We start from the raw sequence: 13,744 nt of genomic DNA, 5'->3' as shown, positions 1-13,744 counted from the left end.
ATGAAGGTATCTTTTCTTTTATGTACACTGAGAGCATATGCACCAAGACAAATTTCTTGTGTGTCCAATCACACTTGATCAATTAAAAATTCTATTCTATTCTATAAATTGCTGCAACGATTAAATAACTGACCATTGGAACTCCGTTCTGATCTACTGCAAATAACTCAAGAGATCTAACAATAGATTCAATAGATACATTCTGCCTCCTCAGCATTACAATACTGACTGAGCATTAATAGATCAGCAGAACAGGCGCTTGCTAAGCAGAAAGTAAGCAGAGAAACCCCTATTTCCTACGCAACAAAATAAATGCATAATGCAAGGAAGTAGCCAATCAGAGAGTTATAACCGAAGAGTTCTTTCGTGGCATCATCATCACATCATCATCATCATAGGCGTGGAAGTTTCAAGGAAGACGGCACAAGATTTACCCCACCCCCTTTCCTTTCCAGAAGAACTGTCCTTCCCCCACCCCTCCGCCCCCCTCTTTTTCTTTCTTCCGCCTCCCGTCTGGTCCTCATCCAACCAATGACCTAGCACCGGGGCTCTCCAGACCAATGAAACCCAGTTCCGAGGCAATCGGGAAGAGGATCTTAGCAGCCAATCAAAGAGGGCTTTACGGGAGCCCAATCGGAAAGTCGATCTCAGGTTTGCTGCTTGATGCTCAGTCAGCAGCAGGAGGAGGAGGGAGGAGGCAGGAGGAGGAAGGGATGATCTCCGCCTCCGCGGGTTGCTGTTGACCGGGTTTGCCCGGCGGTTCCGTTCGGGCCTCTCTCGGCTCTCCGACCGAGCTGTCGCGGCGGGCGGAGCCATGCAGCACCCGGGTCCCCCCAAAGCTTCGCCTTCGCTGCAGCCGCTCTACGCTCCCAATAACGGCGATTTCACCTTCGTCTCCTCGGCCGATGCCGAAGGTAGGAACGGGAGTGGGGCGCAGGGGCGCCCCGGGAGCTGCCTGGAGGGACAGGGAACCCGAGCAGATGCCAAGAAATCCGGAGCCCTGTGGCGCAGCCTGGTCTGCGTGGCAGAGGCACCTGCGGGAAGAGAGGAGGGCTGGACTTAACAGGTCCCGTAAATAAGGAGGGATCGAGGAGGGGAGTGTGGAGCTTTACTGAGTTATGCAGAATCGCTAAAGAAGAGAGTACAGGCTAAAACTGAGTTCTGGTGGTTTCCTTCCCTTGTTTGCGGGCTGTCTTCCATATTTTACACACACACACACAAACACACACACACACACACACACACACACACACACACACACCAGCGCATAGGGCTTGTGGATGTGGCACCTTGGTTACTCACTCTGATAGGGCATCAGCACAGATTGCTGTTGTGTGTAGATCACTGTAGGTGTACAGCAGCCTTGGGGCACTTTTGAGCAGCTTTCTGGGAGTTGTAGTCAAGTTACCACTGGAGAGCAACACTTGGGGGTGCATTAGTTGTCAATCAAAATGATTGATAATAATTGAAGTTGAATATTTAAGACTGATCACATCCATTGACTGTGATTTATGGACTTGGCAGTATTTTGGGAGAAAGATGGAAAAAAGTGAGAATATAGTGTTTGAAGGATAAGGTTTTACAATCCTTATTGATCATGGCAGCTATGGTTTACATTTGATACCAGAAAGGCTAAAACTTTTGATAACCAGTTGTTGAAGGACATAGCAACGAAGTTATTAACGTAACCATGTGATTAGCTGCCATGAAGACAAAATGCTGAATTAGACTAGCCTTTGAGCTACGTATGGATGCCATTGTGACCTTAAATAATGCTGGTAGTTGAGTTATGACAACGTTGAAAAAAAGTGACTTACAACTGGTCTTCATACTTATGACCACCATAGCATCTCCATGGTCTCTTGATCTGTATTCAGGTGCTCGGCAACCAGCATGTATTTAAGATGGTTGTGGCATCCATGTGATCCATGGGACCATGTGATCTTCATTTACAACCTTCCCAGGGGACCTCAACAACCAAAGGGGGAAGCTGGACTGGCTTAATCACTGTAATATTTCCTTAATTATCTTGGTGATTTGCTTAATGACCATGGCATATGCAGTCACTTTGGATAACATTACAGGTGGCATATAAATTAATAAATAAATCAAGGAGAGAAGCAATCTACAGTAGAACGAAGGACAAATTTCCTAACAGTGATAACAATTAACCGGTGGAACAGATTATCTTCAGAGGTTGTGGGTGCTTGTCTGGAATGGTATAGGGTCTCCTGCTTGAGCAGCACGCTGGACTAGAAGATCTCCAAGATCCCTTCCAACTCTGTTATTCTGTTAAATAGGGTAAAATTGGATGCAACTCATGTAACAACCACATTTCTTAGGGACAGATGTTCTGCTGCCAATTGTCGTCATAAGTAGAGGACTACTGTATTCAAATGTATTGATATTTCTCAGGTTTTTAATGGAAAACTTCAAAACTCAACCAGTTGTCTATTCTGTATATAGCTCTGCACGTCAAAACTGAATGTCCTGTGACTTCTACTGATGGTTCAACTGTTCTTTTTTTAAGTTTTTTTTTTTTTTGTTTACATTTATACCCCGCCCTTCTCCGAAGACTCAGGGCGGCTTACAATGTATAGGGCAATAGTCTCATTCTATTTGTATATATTTACAAAGTCAACTTATTGCCCCCCCAACAATCTGGGTCCTCATTTTACCTACCTTATAAAGGATGGAAGGCTGAGTCAACCTTGGGCCGGGCTCGAACCTGCAGTAATTGCAGGCTTTGTGTTCTTAATAACAGGCCTTACCAGGCAGAGCTAAACCGGCCCTGTTAAACCTCCTTCATGCTCTTCAATCAAAAAGTCATTTTTGTGCAGTGAACAGAAAAGCATAACAGCAGCTCTATGGATTTTAGAAAGAATAGATGCAATGCTTCAGCAGTATCTGAGCATTATTGTTACAGAAATAACAAGCCAAGTTTTTAATCTACCCTGCTCACTGATCAAACAGTCATCTATTTTGTATAATTGGGACAGAGTTTGGCTGCATCTTACTCTGGATTGTGAAAAAGTATCTTATTCTTAGAATTATATATAATAAATTAAATCACAGATATTTTCTGCAATTCTGTCATATAAAATTGCTTTGCCCATAGTCTTTTAACTTACAAGATTTTAATAGTATTTGTTGTCGATGCATCAGTCTTCTGCAGACTTTCCCTTCTTCTGCCTAACCATATTACTGACAAATTTAAAAAAATCTTTTTCCTGCCATGCCACCTACATGAATGTGTACTATGCAATGATACAGGAGAAAGAATGCATTTAGAACATATCCTGTCCCCACCCTAGCATTTCATCTGTCACTGTTGTTTGGCTTTTTCTTCATGTAATGTTCTTTTGAAATAATACTAAGCCTGAATAACAGCTGGGAGGTAGGCAGGCAATTCTAAAAAATCAGAGACTCCTGTGCCAGTCTGCTGGAATTATCTGGTCCAAATCTTTGAGTCATTAGTTTAAAGACCTGGGGAATAAAGAGATCTTCTCTACCTACTCTTTCTCCTAGCTTGGGCAGCTGATCCCCAGCTGAGAGAAGCGGCAAGTGAAGGATGTCAAGATCTAAATCTACAGATCAAGCCTTCTCTCTGTGATTAGGGAATGGTTTTCCTGCCAGTTGATGATGAGAAGATGGGAAAGTATTGTCTTTCCTACACAGGAAATAACAACACCATCCTCTAGCAAGCAAGCAAAAGCATATATGGACAGCAAATCCTATATTGCTTTAGTTTCCTGTTGGCTAATCGGGGAGGAGAACATTTCAACTGAACTATAGGGAAGAACCCTATGAAACTTCATGCTAAAGTGAATATTTCAGTTCTCCACAATGGATAGATAATATGTTGGTATTTGTTAGGGCTTTGCAAAACATATCACATGAGCATGGCACCCCTTCATGAAGTTTTAAAACAGCCAGGTCCTTTGGAAAGCTGGCATTGTTGTTGTAAAAACTGTTTCCAGGTATCTGCCCATGTGTGCGCATACTACTTCGCTGGTGGCCGTAAATCTAGTGTCATCTATGCATGCATCCAACAACCTCTGAAGCAGTCACAAGCCTTCCAAAGACTATCACTGCTTTAAAAATTGAAAGTTCATGTTAACAGATTTTTGCAGTGCATTTCTTTTGAATTCTTTATGCAACCAATTATTTCTTTGCAAGCTATTTTCTTATATATGTTTATGGATAATTTAGCTTCTTTCATTATATTACACTTCTTTTAGCTAAGGATAATATGCAAACTCACCCACTTTAATTTATAAACCACATTTTCTTTTGTAGAATGAGCTGCATATCAGATCAAGCCAAAAACAAACCAACAATGCAACAACATAGCGTGATAAGAGAATTAGGCCTAGCAACCTTCTCTTTTTCTCATATATCAATATATATTCCAGTATAGCAAATATATTCTTGACTACATTCTCTTACATTTTTTTGACTTAAGATTTAAGTGGCTCAATAGCATCTACAGATGTGAAACTCAACCTTGGAGGAGGAAATGTGGAATTTATGAAAGAATCCACAGCAACTACCTTCCTGAGGCAAAGAGGTTATGGCTGGCTTTTAGAGGTAGAAGATGATGATCCTGAAGATAACAAACCACTCTTGTAAGTAACATTGCTTTGAGATTCTTGGCTTAGCTCTGCCCTTGAAACTAATTTCTTGTTTAGACCAAGGGCAGTGATTTGTAGGAGTAGTGAACAAGGAGTTAAATGAAAAAACAAAGTTGACAGTTAAATAATTCTGTATTTATTGGCATTTAAATACATCTATCATTTCAATATTTTTTGTACACTATAGGTAGAAGATTCCATTTTGGCAACGTCATAGTGTACTGTTTAGAAAACATCATAGATTAAAATATTTTTTCAGTAGAATCAATGTAAAATTCTTCAAAACTTTAATCAGGAGAAGCTCAAAGCTATGATAGACAATTGTTTAAAAATGCTTAAGGTGTGCTTTTTGCATCTATATTCCATGAATAAAAGGATATCAATTTCTGATAATAGTATGATTATGGATTATTTTTGAGTTGCACCTTCTTTCTAGGTTTCCTACTATAATTTTCTTTCCTAGGGAGTAAGAATATAATCATTATTCTCTTGCAATATTTAACATGGAATAATATAGCTGTCAGACAAGGAGTGGCTTAGCTTATTGTTTGCTAGTATTAAAAAACTTCTGCTTGTTCAATAATAGCTAAATATATTTGGGGAGAAATCTTTTAGTTGCTATGTTTCATATACAATTCATAAAGACTGTATTCTCAAATAATGTGAAGCCATAATTTCAGAACATATTATAGAAGTTCTACTTTTTTGTAACAGAGAAGAATTAGACATTGATCTGAAGGATATATACTACAAAATTCGGTGCGTTTTGATGCCAATGCCTTCTCTCGGATTCAACAGACAAGTAGTAAGAGATAATCCTGACTTCTGGGGCCCTTTGGCTGTTGTCTTATTCTTCTCAATGATCTCATTATATGGACAATTCAAGGTGGGTGAAATTTTTTTTAAAACTATCTTCATTATTTTAAGCAGTCATCAACTATTAATACAGTTAAACTGTTATCAGTCAAATATTAAACTTGCCTGCATCTTCATATAGAAATCTGAATATACTCTTAAAAATAACTGGAATATGGTCCTTTTATCTAGTGATGTTTTTTTCTTAAATTTTATTTCTCCTTCAATAGATAGCCTGTGCTTACGTTATCCTGCTTAATGTTTATTGTTAATCTACTATTTCCAAGTGAAAGTGGAATGAGTTCTGCAGACTGAACTTTTTGGCCCTAATCCATTGATAATACATTGTAGTGATTGGCTCCTTTTTGAACTATAATTTTGCAGAGACCTTCTGGATCAAGCTGAATCTATTCTGTTTCTTATAGTGGCCAACAAGAATTTAATAGGCAGGGCTTGAAGATAATAGCAGCTCATAGGAACAACTGTTTGAATCTGAAAATTCTATTTATGCAAAATAACTAAAACTATTCCTGCTATTCCTATTACTGTTATAGATTATCAGAGCTAGGAACCACTGATTAATTTGATCCATAATTAATCATTTTTAAAATTTATCATTTATTATGTTAACAAATTTAGAAAAGTCATTTGAAGTATCATGGGATTCAGTAGTGTGTTAATGAACAGAGTACTGCATTTTATTTATCTGTTACGTACTCAGGATTTACTAGGGCTGTACTTTGGATCTGAAGCTGAAAAGAGATTTTGGAGCAAGTCTGGGAGCATATGTTGCTTCTATCAGCATCTTTAAAAATCAACATTAGTTTTCAGAGTGGCTGTATTATCTTAAGAAAATACTGTCCATATTTGAATTAAGGATGTGTTGATAAATGTAATGTACCTATTCAAGTCCACCCTGAAGCCTAGCACTTTTCTGGGATTTACTGTCCTTCGGTTTAATTAGGGTAATCACAAATTTTCATATTATGAAGCAACCATGTTATGAAAACTTGGGAGGATTTTGTCCAGAATAAGGCTTGCACAATTGCATGAACAAGAGTGAATGGGCTGATTGAAGGAATTATTTTTCCAATTTAAGAAAGAGTTTGTGTTTGTCAAAATTAATTTAATTTTTCAGTTCATAAGTAACCGTGTTGATTAGAATCTTTAACAATTTCTTAAGGTGGTATCCTGGATTATAACTATTTGGATATTTGGATCCTTAACAATCTTCCTGTTGGCCAGGGTTCTTGGAGGAGAGGTAAGAATTTTGTGAAAGTTGACTTGGTATTTGAAAGTTCAACTAAAATTATTTTTAAATTGGGACTAGTGATATAGTATAGCCTTTATTGTCATTGTACATCATATATACAAAATTGGTTATATGAATTTTCATTCCTTAATTGCCCATTTAATGGTCCTATCTATGAACAACTTGGACAAATACTAGTTGCCCATTATTATTGGTTTATCAGAAAAATTAACAGTAAGCTGGGAAGTATAGAAAAAGAAAACTGATAACATTGGAAAAGGCTGTTTATACCACTGAGACAATTCTGCTGTTAAACACTAAAATCCAAATTAAAGTATTCAAAACAAATGGGTATCCAACCTCTATTCAAATACATCCTTTTCAATATAATTTTTCTTTTCAACACCCTTTTCAAATCAACCCTTGTCTTTTAGCATATTTTTTTCAATATCCTTTGTTGAACTGATCTTATTAGGAATATTTCTAACATAAAACCAGAGCGTCCACCATTCTGCAAAATTTTGGTTGTTTAGAAAATGAACAAGATGATTTGGGAATTAGGCTTGTAAGAACATTTATGACTTACGTACTCAAGTTTGAACAATTGTTTTTGTTAGTAGATTGATTTAATGGAAACAATGACTGTAAGTATTTTAAATTTACAGGTTGCATATGGTCAAGTTCTTGGAGTGATTGGATATTCTTTACTTCCTCTTACTGTAATAGCACCTGTACTCCTGGTTGTTGGATCATTTGAAATTGTTTCCACTCTAATAAAAGTAAGTTCAATATCATTCATGGCCAGAAGATCAAAATCTCAACAATGTATCAATTAATTTTATACAATAGTATATTATGCAGCTAGTATTCATGTTCTACTTTGATTTTTGAGCTAATTTATGCCTGTAAATTGAGAGAATTCACTTGTGATTATGGCTAGAAAGCAAGGAACCATGTTTCAAGTCCTACCTTAGCCATGAAAATCAGTTGGGTGAACTTGGGTGAGTCTCTCTCAGCCCAACTCAGGCACGGATATAAAATATGATATGATACATACAGTATGAGATAATATATAATAAATCTTGACTTACAGTACTCCATCTTTTAATGGCTATATTCCTATAAATAAATATTTTGACTGATGTAGAAAAACATCAGTGTACTGTACATTTTTCACATTAAAAATGATATAAAAGGAAAAGGGAAACAGCTTGTTAAGGGAAGCTTTCAAAAACAGTTGGATAAAATTACTTTTTTCTCTAAATAATAATAAATAGACTGCTTTAAAAGGGGGAGGAAAACAAAACAAAAATATCTTGTTAGGACTTTCTCATTTTGTAAACATGTTCATTTGGTATTACAGTACTGATTTGGTATTAACTAGAGATCAGCTTCCTGCTATGTAGTGCCTTCCAGATATGTTGAACTGCAGCACCAGATTGTCCACACAGCAATAGGAATTTAGTTTCAGATTACTCTGCATAACCAGTTTATTCTGTTGTTTCTTGATAAAAAAAATTCTACTGTGCAGTTTGGGACTTTCCTTGCCTTCATAATATTTCTTTTTTTTTTTTATTTCTGCCAGCTTTTTGGAGTGTTTTGGGCTGCATACAGTGCTGCTTCCTTATTAGTTGGTGAAGAATTTAAAACCAAGAAGCCTCTTCTGATTTATCCCATCTTTTTATTGTACATTTATTTTCTGTCTTTATATACTGGGGTGTGACCAAAATTGCTAGTTTCAAACAAGGACATTTTGATCACCATGAAGACTGAACTGTTGGTGGATAGAAAAGGCAAGTGACTGTATCCTACCAGGCGGACAAAGTTTCAGTAGTATCCTTAAGTACATCTGTGTATTATTATTTAAGCATTTTTAATAATAATGCAGATTTATACCAGAGTTTTAGGTTTGTTAGATTTTTAATGAATACGGATGGTAACATTTATAACTATGTTATTTGAAGAAACGTATTACTTGTGCCAAAAGCACGAGGTCCATATAATAGGTAAACTGTCATGGAACTTGAAAAAAATGAGTGATCATTTGAAACCATAGTTCCCATATATGTATTCATCAGCCAATCCTCATTGTTCCTATATTTTAATGTGTAATCTTGTCCAATCTTGACTTGGCTATTGAGTTATCAGTTCTGATTTAAAGTTTTATATTGATCAAAGTTTGGTTTAGGAAATTTCATTGTAAAGGAGATTTATGATTGTCATTACCATCACATGAAATATTTGAAGTAATATTAATATTATTTGAAGTAATTCTTTTTTTAAAAAAAATTCAACTGTAAATATGTCATAGCAAAATATTGCTTTACAAAGTTCATTTTGAAATCTTTCAGAAAAAAGTTTTTATCTGCAGCTTTATGAAAGTGGTAAGTGGAAAAAAGTTTAAATAAATAGTATGATTCTGAAAAAAATCTTCAATAGAATAAACATTGCTTTCTTCAAAATTGAACTTGTTTTATAACACCTTGTTTTGCTGTTTATGCAAACTGGTTTTGGGGTTGGTAAAATTGTTAGCTAAGAAGTTGCATTTGCAATTTGATTATCAAGTTTAATATGAATTGACATTATTGAAATGGTTCTTTAATATAATTGTATATTAGTTACAGATGACAAAGACATTCTGCATTATAAGGATTTTCATAGCAACATTTATCATTTGCAAGCAGGGTGGATAAAAACTAAAAAAAATCAAAAAAATCATTTTTTATTTAAATTGGATTTTTTTATTTTTATCAAATTTATTTTAATAAAACGTGTTCGGAGTAAAAATCTGTCTAAAGATAGTTTTCTATTTAAGATACATTAATAATTTAGTTTATTCAGCATGAAATGGAGCTTAGTTATGTAGCATATTCTGCAATATTGGGACTGTTGGTGAGTCAACAGCAGGTCAGAGAAGGTTGCTCTTTAAAAATTATGATTTAAATCGAGTTGATTTAAATCAAATTCACCCTGTTTGCAAGGCACATATTTAATCTAGTCTGCTTATTCAGATAAGCAGATATACAAATAATTTTTGTCAAATTAGCAATCAAAGGCATAAATTGCATTGAGTTGCTCATCCAAATAGAGAAACAATTACTTTTGTATTTTCTGAATTTGAATTTTTGGATGTGCATTGACATCTCACTGCACTTAAATACTATAGTCAGGAGACTTGGAAAAAAAGACACTTTGCAAAATTGTTAATATATAACCATACTGTTTTTCAACAATTCTAAACATTTTCATATGGACTATATTTGATTGTATTTGAATAAGTTAAACAATTATGCATTGTTTAATAGAAGAATAAGTAGCAACAAACTACTGGGGCTATGTGTTGATTTTACTGACAAATTAAATGCTCAATTTCTGCCAATTCTGTAAGTCGAGCAGCAGATTTTTATTATTAAGCAGATAAAGTTTAAACCCAACATTCTCTTATTGTGATGGAACTTAATTTCAAGTTATCAGCATTTAGGAAAATAACAATTCCATTCCCAATGTTAGAATTTATTAATCAGCACATCCATAAGATCTGGTTGTTATTCTCCAGAATGATAAAAAGAGCATCGCACTGCAAGCCCCAATACTTTGGGGCATGTGTGTAATGCATGACATAACGAGTGTCATGCAACAGGGTGAGGCTTGTTCTGCAATGCTGTTTTCATCACTTTCCTTCTGCACCACCACCCCATGTCATTGGACCCATTTTTTATGAATATATTCTTGGAAATCAAAGCCAGGAATAAAACAAAAAGGCTTTAACATGTGCCTTCTAGTTCCCCCTCTACAGAATTATAAAAATTAAAAAATAACAAGTTATATTTACTTTTCATATGAAGTGATGCTTGATAAAAGCTCTGAAAGTGCTAATTTCTGTTTAAAAACAGCCTGCGCTTTTCTGTGTAATAGCAATAGCACTTAGATTTGTATACCGCTTCACAGTGCTTTGCAGCCCTCTCTTAAGCAGTTTACAGAGTCAGCATATTGCCCCCAACAATCTGGGTCCTCATACTAACCTTGGAAGGATGGAAGGCTGAGTCAACCTTGAGCCTGGTGAGATTCAATCTGCCAAATAGCAGGCAAGCAGCAGGCAGCGGTAGCCTGCAGTACTGAATTCTAACCACTGCACCACCTGGGCTCTTAATCATCATCAATGATCATTTTCAGAATCATGTATTATTAAATAGTCTCTAGAATGTCCAATTCTATGGCAGACTTTGATTTATAAAAAACACTAAAATGGAAGAAAAACATATTGTGTATGAAACTATACAATGTTATTTCTGCTTAAAATATAAATGTAATATTTCAGTTTCATCTACTCTTTTTAAATCTTAATAATCAAATTCAGCTTTAAAGCAGATAGCTCTGCCAAAGGTAACAAAAGATATATGGCCAATCCGGGCAATCTCAGACTTCCCATACCCAACACCCTGAACATATGCTGGGCTAACGCTTCTATCCACTCCGCCCAGCATGATCTCAAAAGTTGGCTCATGTAATCAGCCAATCATCAGAAGCATTCTTAAATAGAAAAATACGTTTGGTTTAAATGCTAATTCATTAAAATAGCTGTCTTGATTAGAAACTGGTTTGGATTAAAATATATATTAGGATGTAACAATATTTTCTGTAAACTTGAGCAGAACCCATTATGTTTCTAAGGTTTAATATCATTTAAATATGCTGTATAAAAGAAGCTTTGTCAACAGTTTCCCAGTGGATTAAACTATTTATAGTAGTGCATCAACTCCTACTTTTAGCCTAACATATATGTAAATACATGTATTTTATACAAAATGGAATTCAGTTTGTTTGCACAATACATATAAATCTTCTGTATAATATCTAATTCAAGAGATAAATACCCATATTTCATATGTTTAAGATGTGTTTATAAGAATGTAAATAAATTTTTAGGATTACTGAAATACAAACTTTCGTCATCTGAAAACATGTGAAAATAATTACAAGGTTTTCATTTTATAGCTTTCCATCAGCTAAAGTCATGGATATCCATGTGTGAGTTTTACACAGCCTATTTACAGATGTTTCATCTACTGAATTTATAACCTGAGAAAACTAATTCTGCCGTACACATACTTTTCTCTGCAGTAGGCATTCATAACTATTTTAAGTTTCTTTAAATAAGTTCCTTTTTAAAATTTTGAGGTTAATTCTACTTTTCTTTCAATTTCACGTTTAGTTTTAAGGGGAAAAAGTTTCCTTTTGCATCTTACTCCCTCACCCCCAAGTACCCATTTTGAAAGTAGCATTACACAATGGACTTGTACTGCGTTTAAAAGAAAACAACTATTTTTATTACATTTATATGCTGCCCGACTCCTAGTGCATATGTTGGCACTTTTCTGTTGTCTTGTTTTGCAAACGTGCTTACTCTTTGTCATTCGTGCTGTAGTCACTTTTTATTTGGGTTACTGCAGTGCTGTAATGGGGCTGCCCTTGAAGAACCATTCAAAAGCTGCAATTGGTCCAAAATGCAATAGCAGACATAGTTCTTGTTGCTCTGTGGTTTGCTTGATTTACACCACTGTTGCGTGAGCTGGATTGCTCCCATTTCCTTTCTGAGTGCAATTCGAGAGGCTTGTTATCACCTACACAGGGCCATGTTATTTGTGGGACCACCTGCACCTAAGGATCTCTGCCCCTTCTACTAAGACAGGTATGGTAGGTGCACTCCAGGCCAGTTCCCGTAAGTGCTATCATCTGATGGGACCTTAGAAATGTGCCTTCTCTGTAATCATCCCAGCCTTTTGGAACAGCCTCCCAAATGAGATTTGAGGGGACCTATCCTTTTAGCTTTCTAGAATGATGTGAAGACCAAGTGCTAGGCCAAGCTGAGGGTGTTGAGTCAAGAGGCTAATAGTTTGGTTTGTGTGGCACCTGATGGGAAAGATTGGTTTGCTTTTAGTCCTGTTTTTATTAGTTGGATCACTATGTGAGACAGTAGGCCGTATAAGTTCTGCAAATAAATTTATCTGCCCTGCTTACTGAATTCAAGTCTTGGATATCAATGGCAGAGATGTAGGCCATTGTTCTTATCTATATTAATATCTGTTTCAGATTTTCAAGCTTTCTGTATTTTAGCTGAATACCTCTAGAACTCTTGAATATTGAGGAATGTTTGCATGTTAAACCTATCATTTGACATAATAGTGTCTGTAAGAAAGAAACTAATAATGTTTCTTTACTCTTAAATACGCTTCTTTACTCAGCATTAAACTGAATGCTTCTGAGCTTGTATCAATACACAAATAAATCAAACATGTATTTGAAAATTCTCATACCTTGAAAATATGTTGCTAGAAAATGTTTAGTTTTTTTAAAGCTGAAATACAGGACTGTTGAAAGTAGATAAGCCTATGTCTGTTGATTCTTTTGAGTGCCTCAATGCCTTTTGCTAACACAGACCATAGTATCCTTCAGGTTGTCTAATGAGCCATAGACACTCCATTTCAGAGGTTCTGAGCTTTCTGGCCAGACTGGTCTTGGAAGTGGTGATTAGTGCTGTTCACCACCATGACAACTGCTGTACATTCTGATTATATCATTTCAGATAATGGAAGTTCTGCATTCAGTCATTTCTGCATTCTGTGGCCTGATGGACATCATTCCACCATGACTGTCTCTTGGTTACTGCTTCCGATTTCATGTAAGCTCATGCTTATATCATTAGCGATGGTATCTTGGATCTTGTCTTCTGTTGGCCTCTCTTTCAATTGCATTCAATTTTTGTAAGCATCAAAATTTTCTCCATTGACTATTGCTTTTGCGTTATGTATCCAAAAACCATAGCGTCATTATTAGTGCTTCCTTTATTTCCTCCAATATTAAATTATTTGTTTTTGCAATTGGTGGTATGTTCAACTATTTTCTTCAGCACAATTCAAAAGCATCAGTTTTTCGTCAACCCTCCAAACGGTCTAGCTTTCACAGCTAGAGTTAACTTAGTTAAGGCTAATGTATCTTGGTTGCA

At 35.9% G+C, this 13,744-nt stretch overlaps 1 protein-coding gene across 2 annotated transcripts; it reads left to right on the top strand.

Moving 5' to 3' along the window:
- The first annotated feature begins 648 nt into the window (after positions 1–648).
- YIPF4 (Yip1 domain family member 4) lies at positions 649–13,612 on the top strand. 2 transcript variants are annotated; one of them, XR_009152824.1, is made up of 7 exons: positions 649–914; positions 4,466–4,628; positions 5,349–5,520; positions 6,673–6,750; positions 7,407–7,520; positions 8,327–8,534; positions 13,325–13,612. XR_009152824.1 is itself a non-coding variant. In XM_058164261.1 (6 exons), exons 1-6 carry the CDS (start codon positions 815–817, stop codon positions 8,462–8,464), a joined length of 765 nt encoding a protein of 254 aa, XP_058020244.1. In that variant the 5' UTR covers positions 650–814; the 3' UTR covers positions 8,465–9,203. The 2 variants fall into 2 exon arrangements, 1 of the variants encoding a protein (XP_058020244.1); XM_058164261.1 differs by lacking the exon at positions 13,325–13,612 and having other exon boundaries at positions 650–914; positions 8,327–9,203.
- Positions 13,613–13,744: the final 132 nt, after the last annotated feature.

Source organism: Ahaetulla prasina, chromosome 1 (assembly GCF_028640845.1).
Source record: "Ahaetulla prasina isolate Xishuangbanna chromosome 1, ASM2864084v1, whole genome shotgun sequence".
Taxonomy (NCBI): domain Eukaryota; kingdom Metazoa; phylum Chordata; class Lepidosauria; order Squamata; family Colubridae; genus Ahaetulla; species Ahaetulla prasina.
Note: the sequence above shows the minus strand (reverse complement) of the source record. Positions and strands in the feature narration are given on the sequence as shown.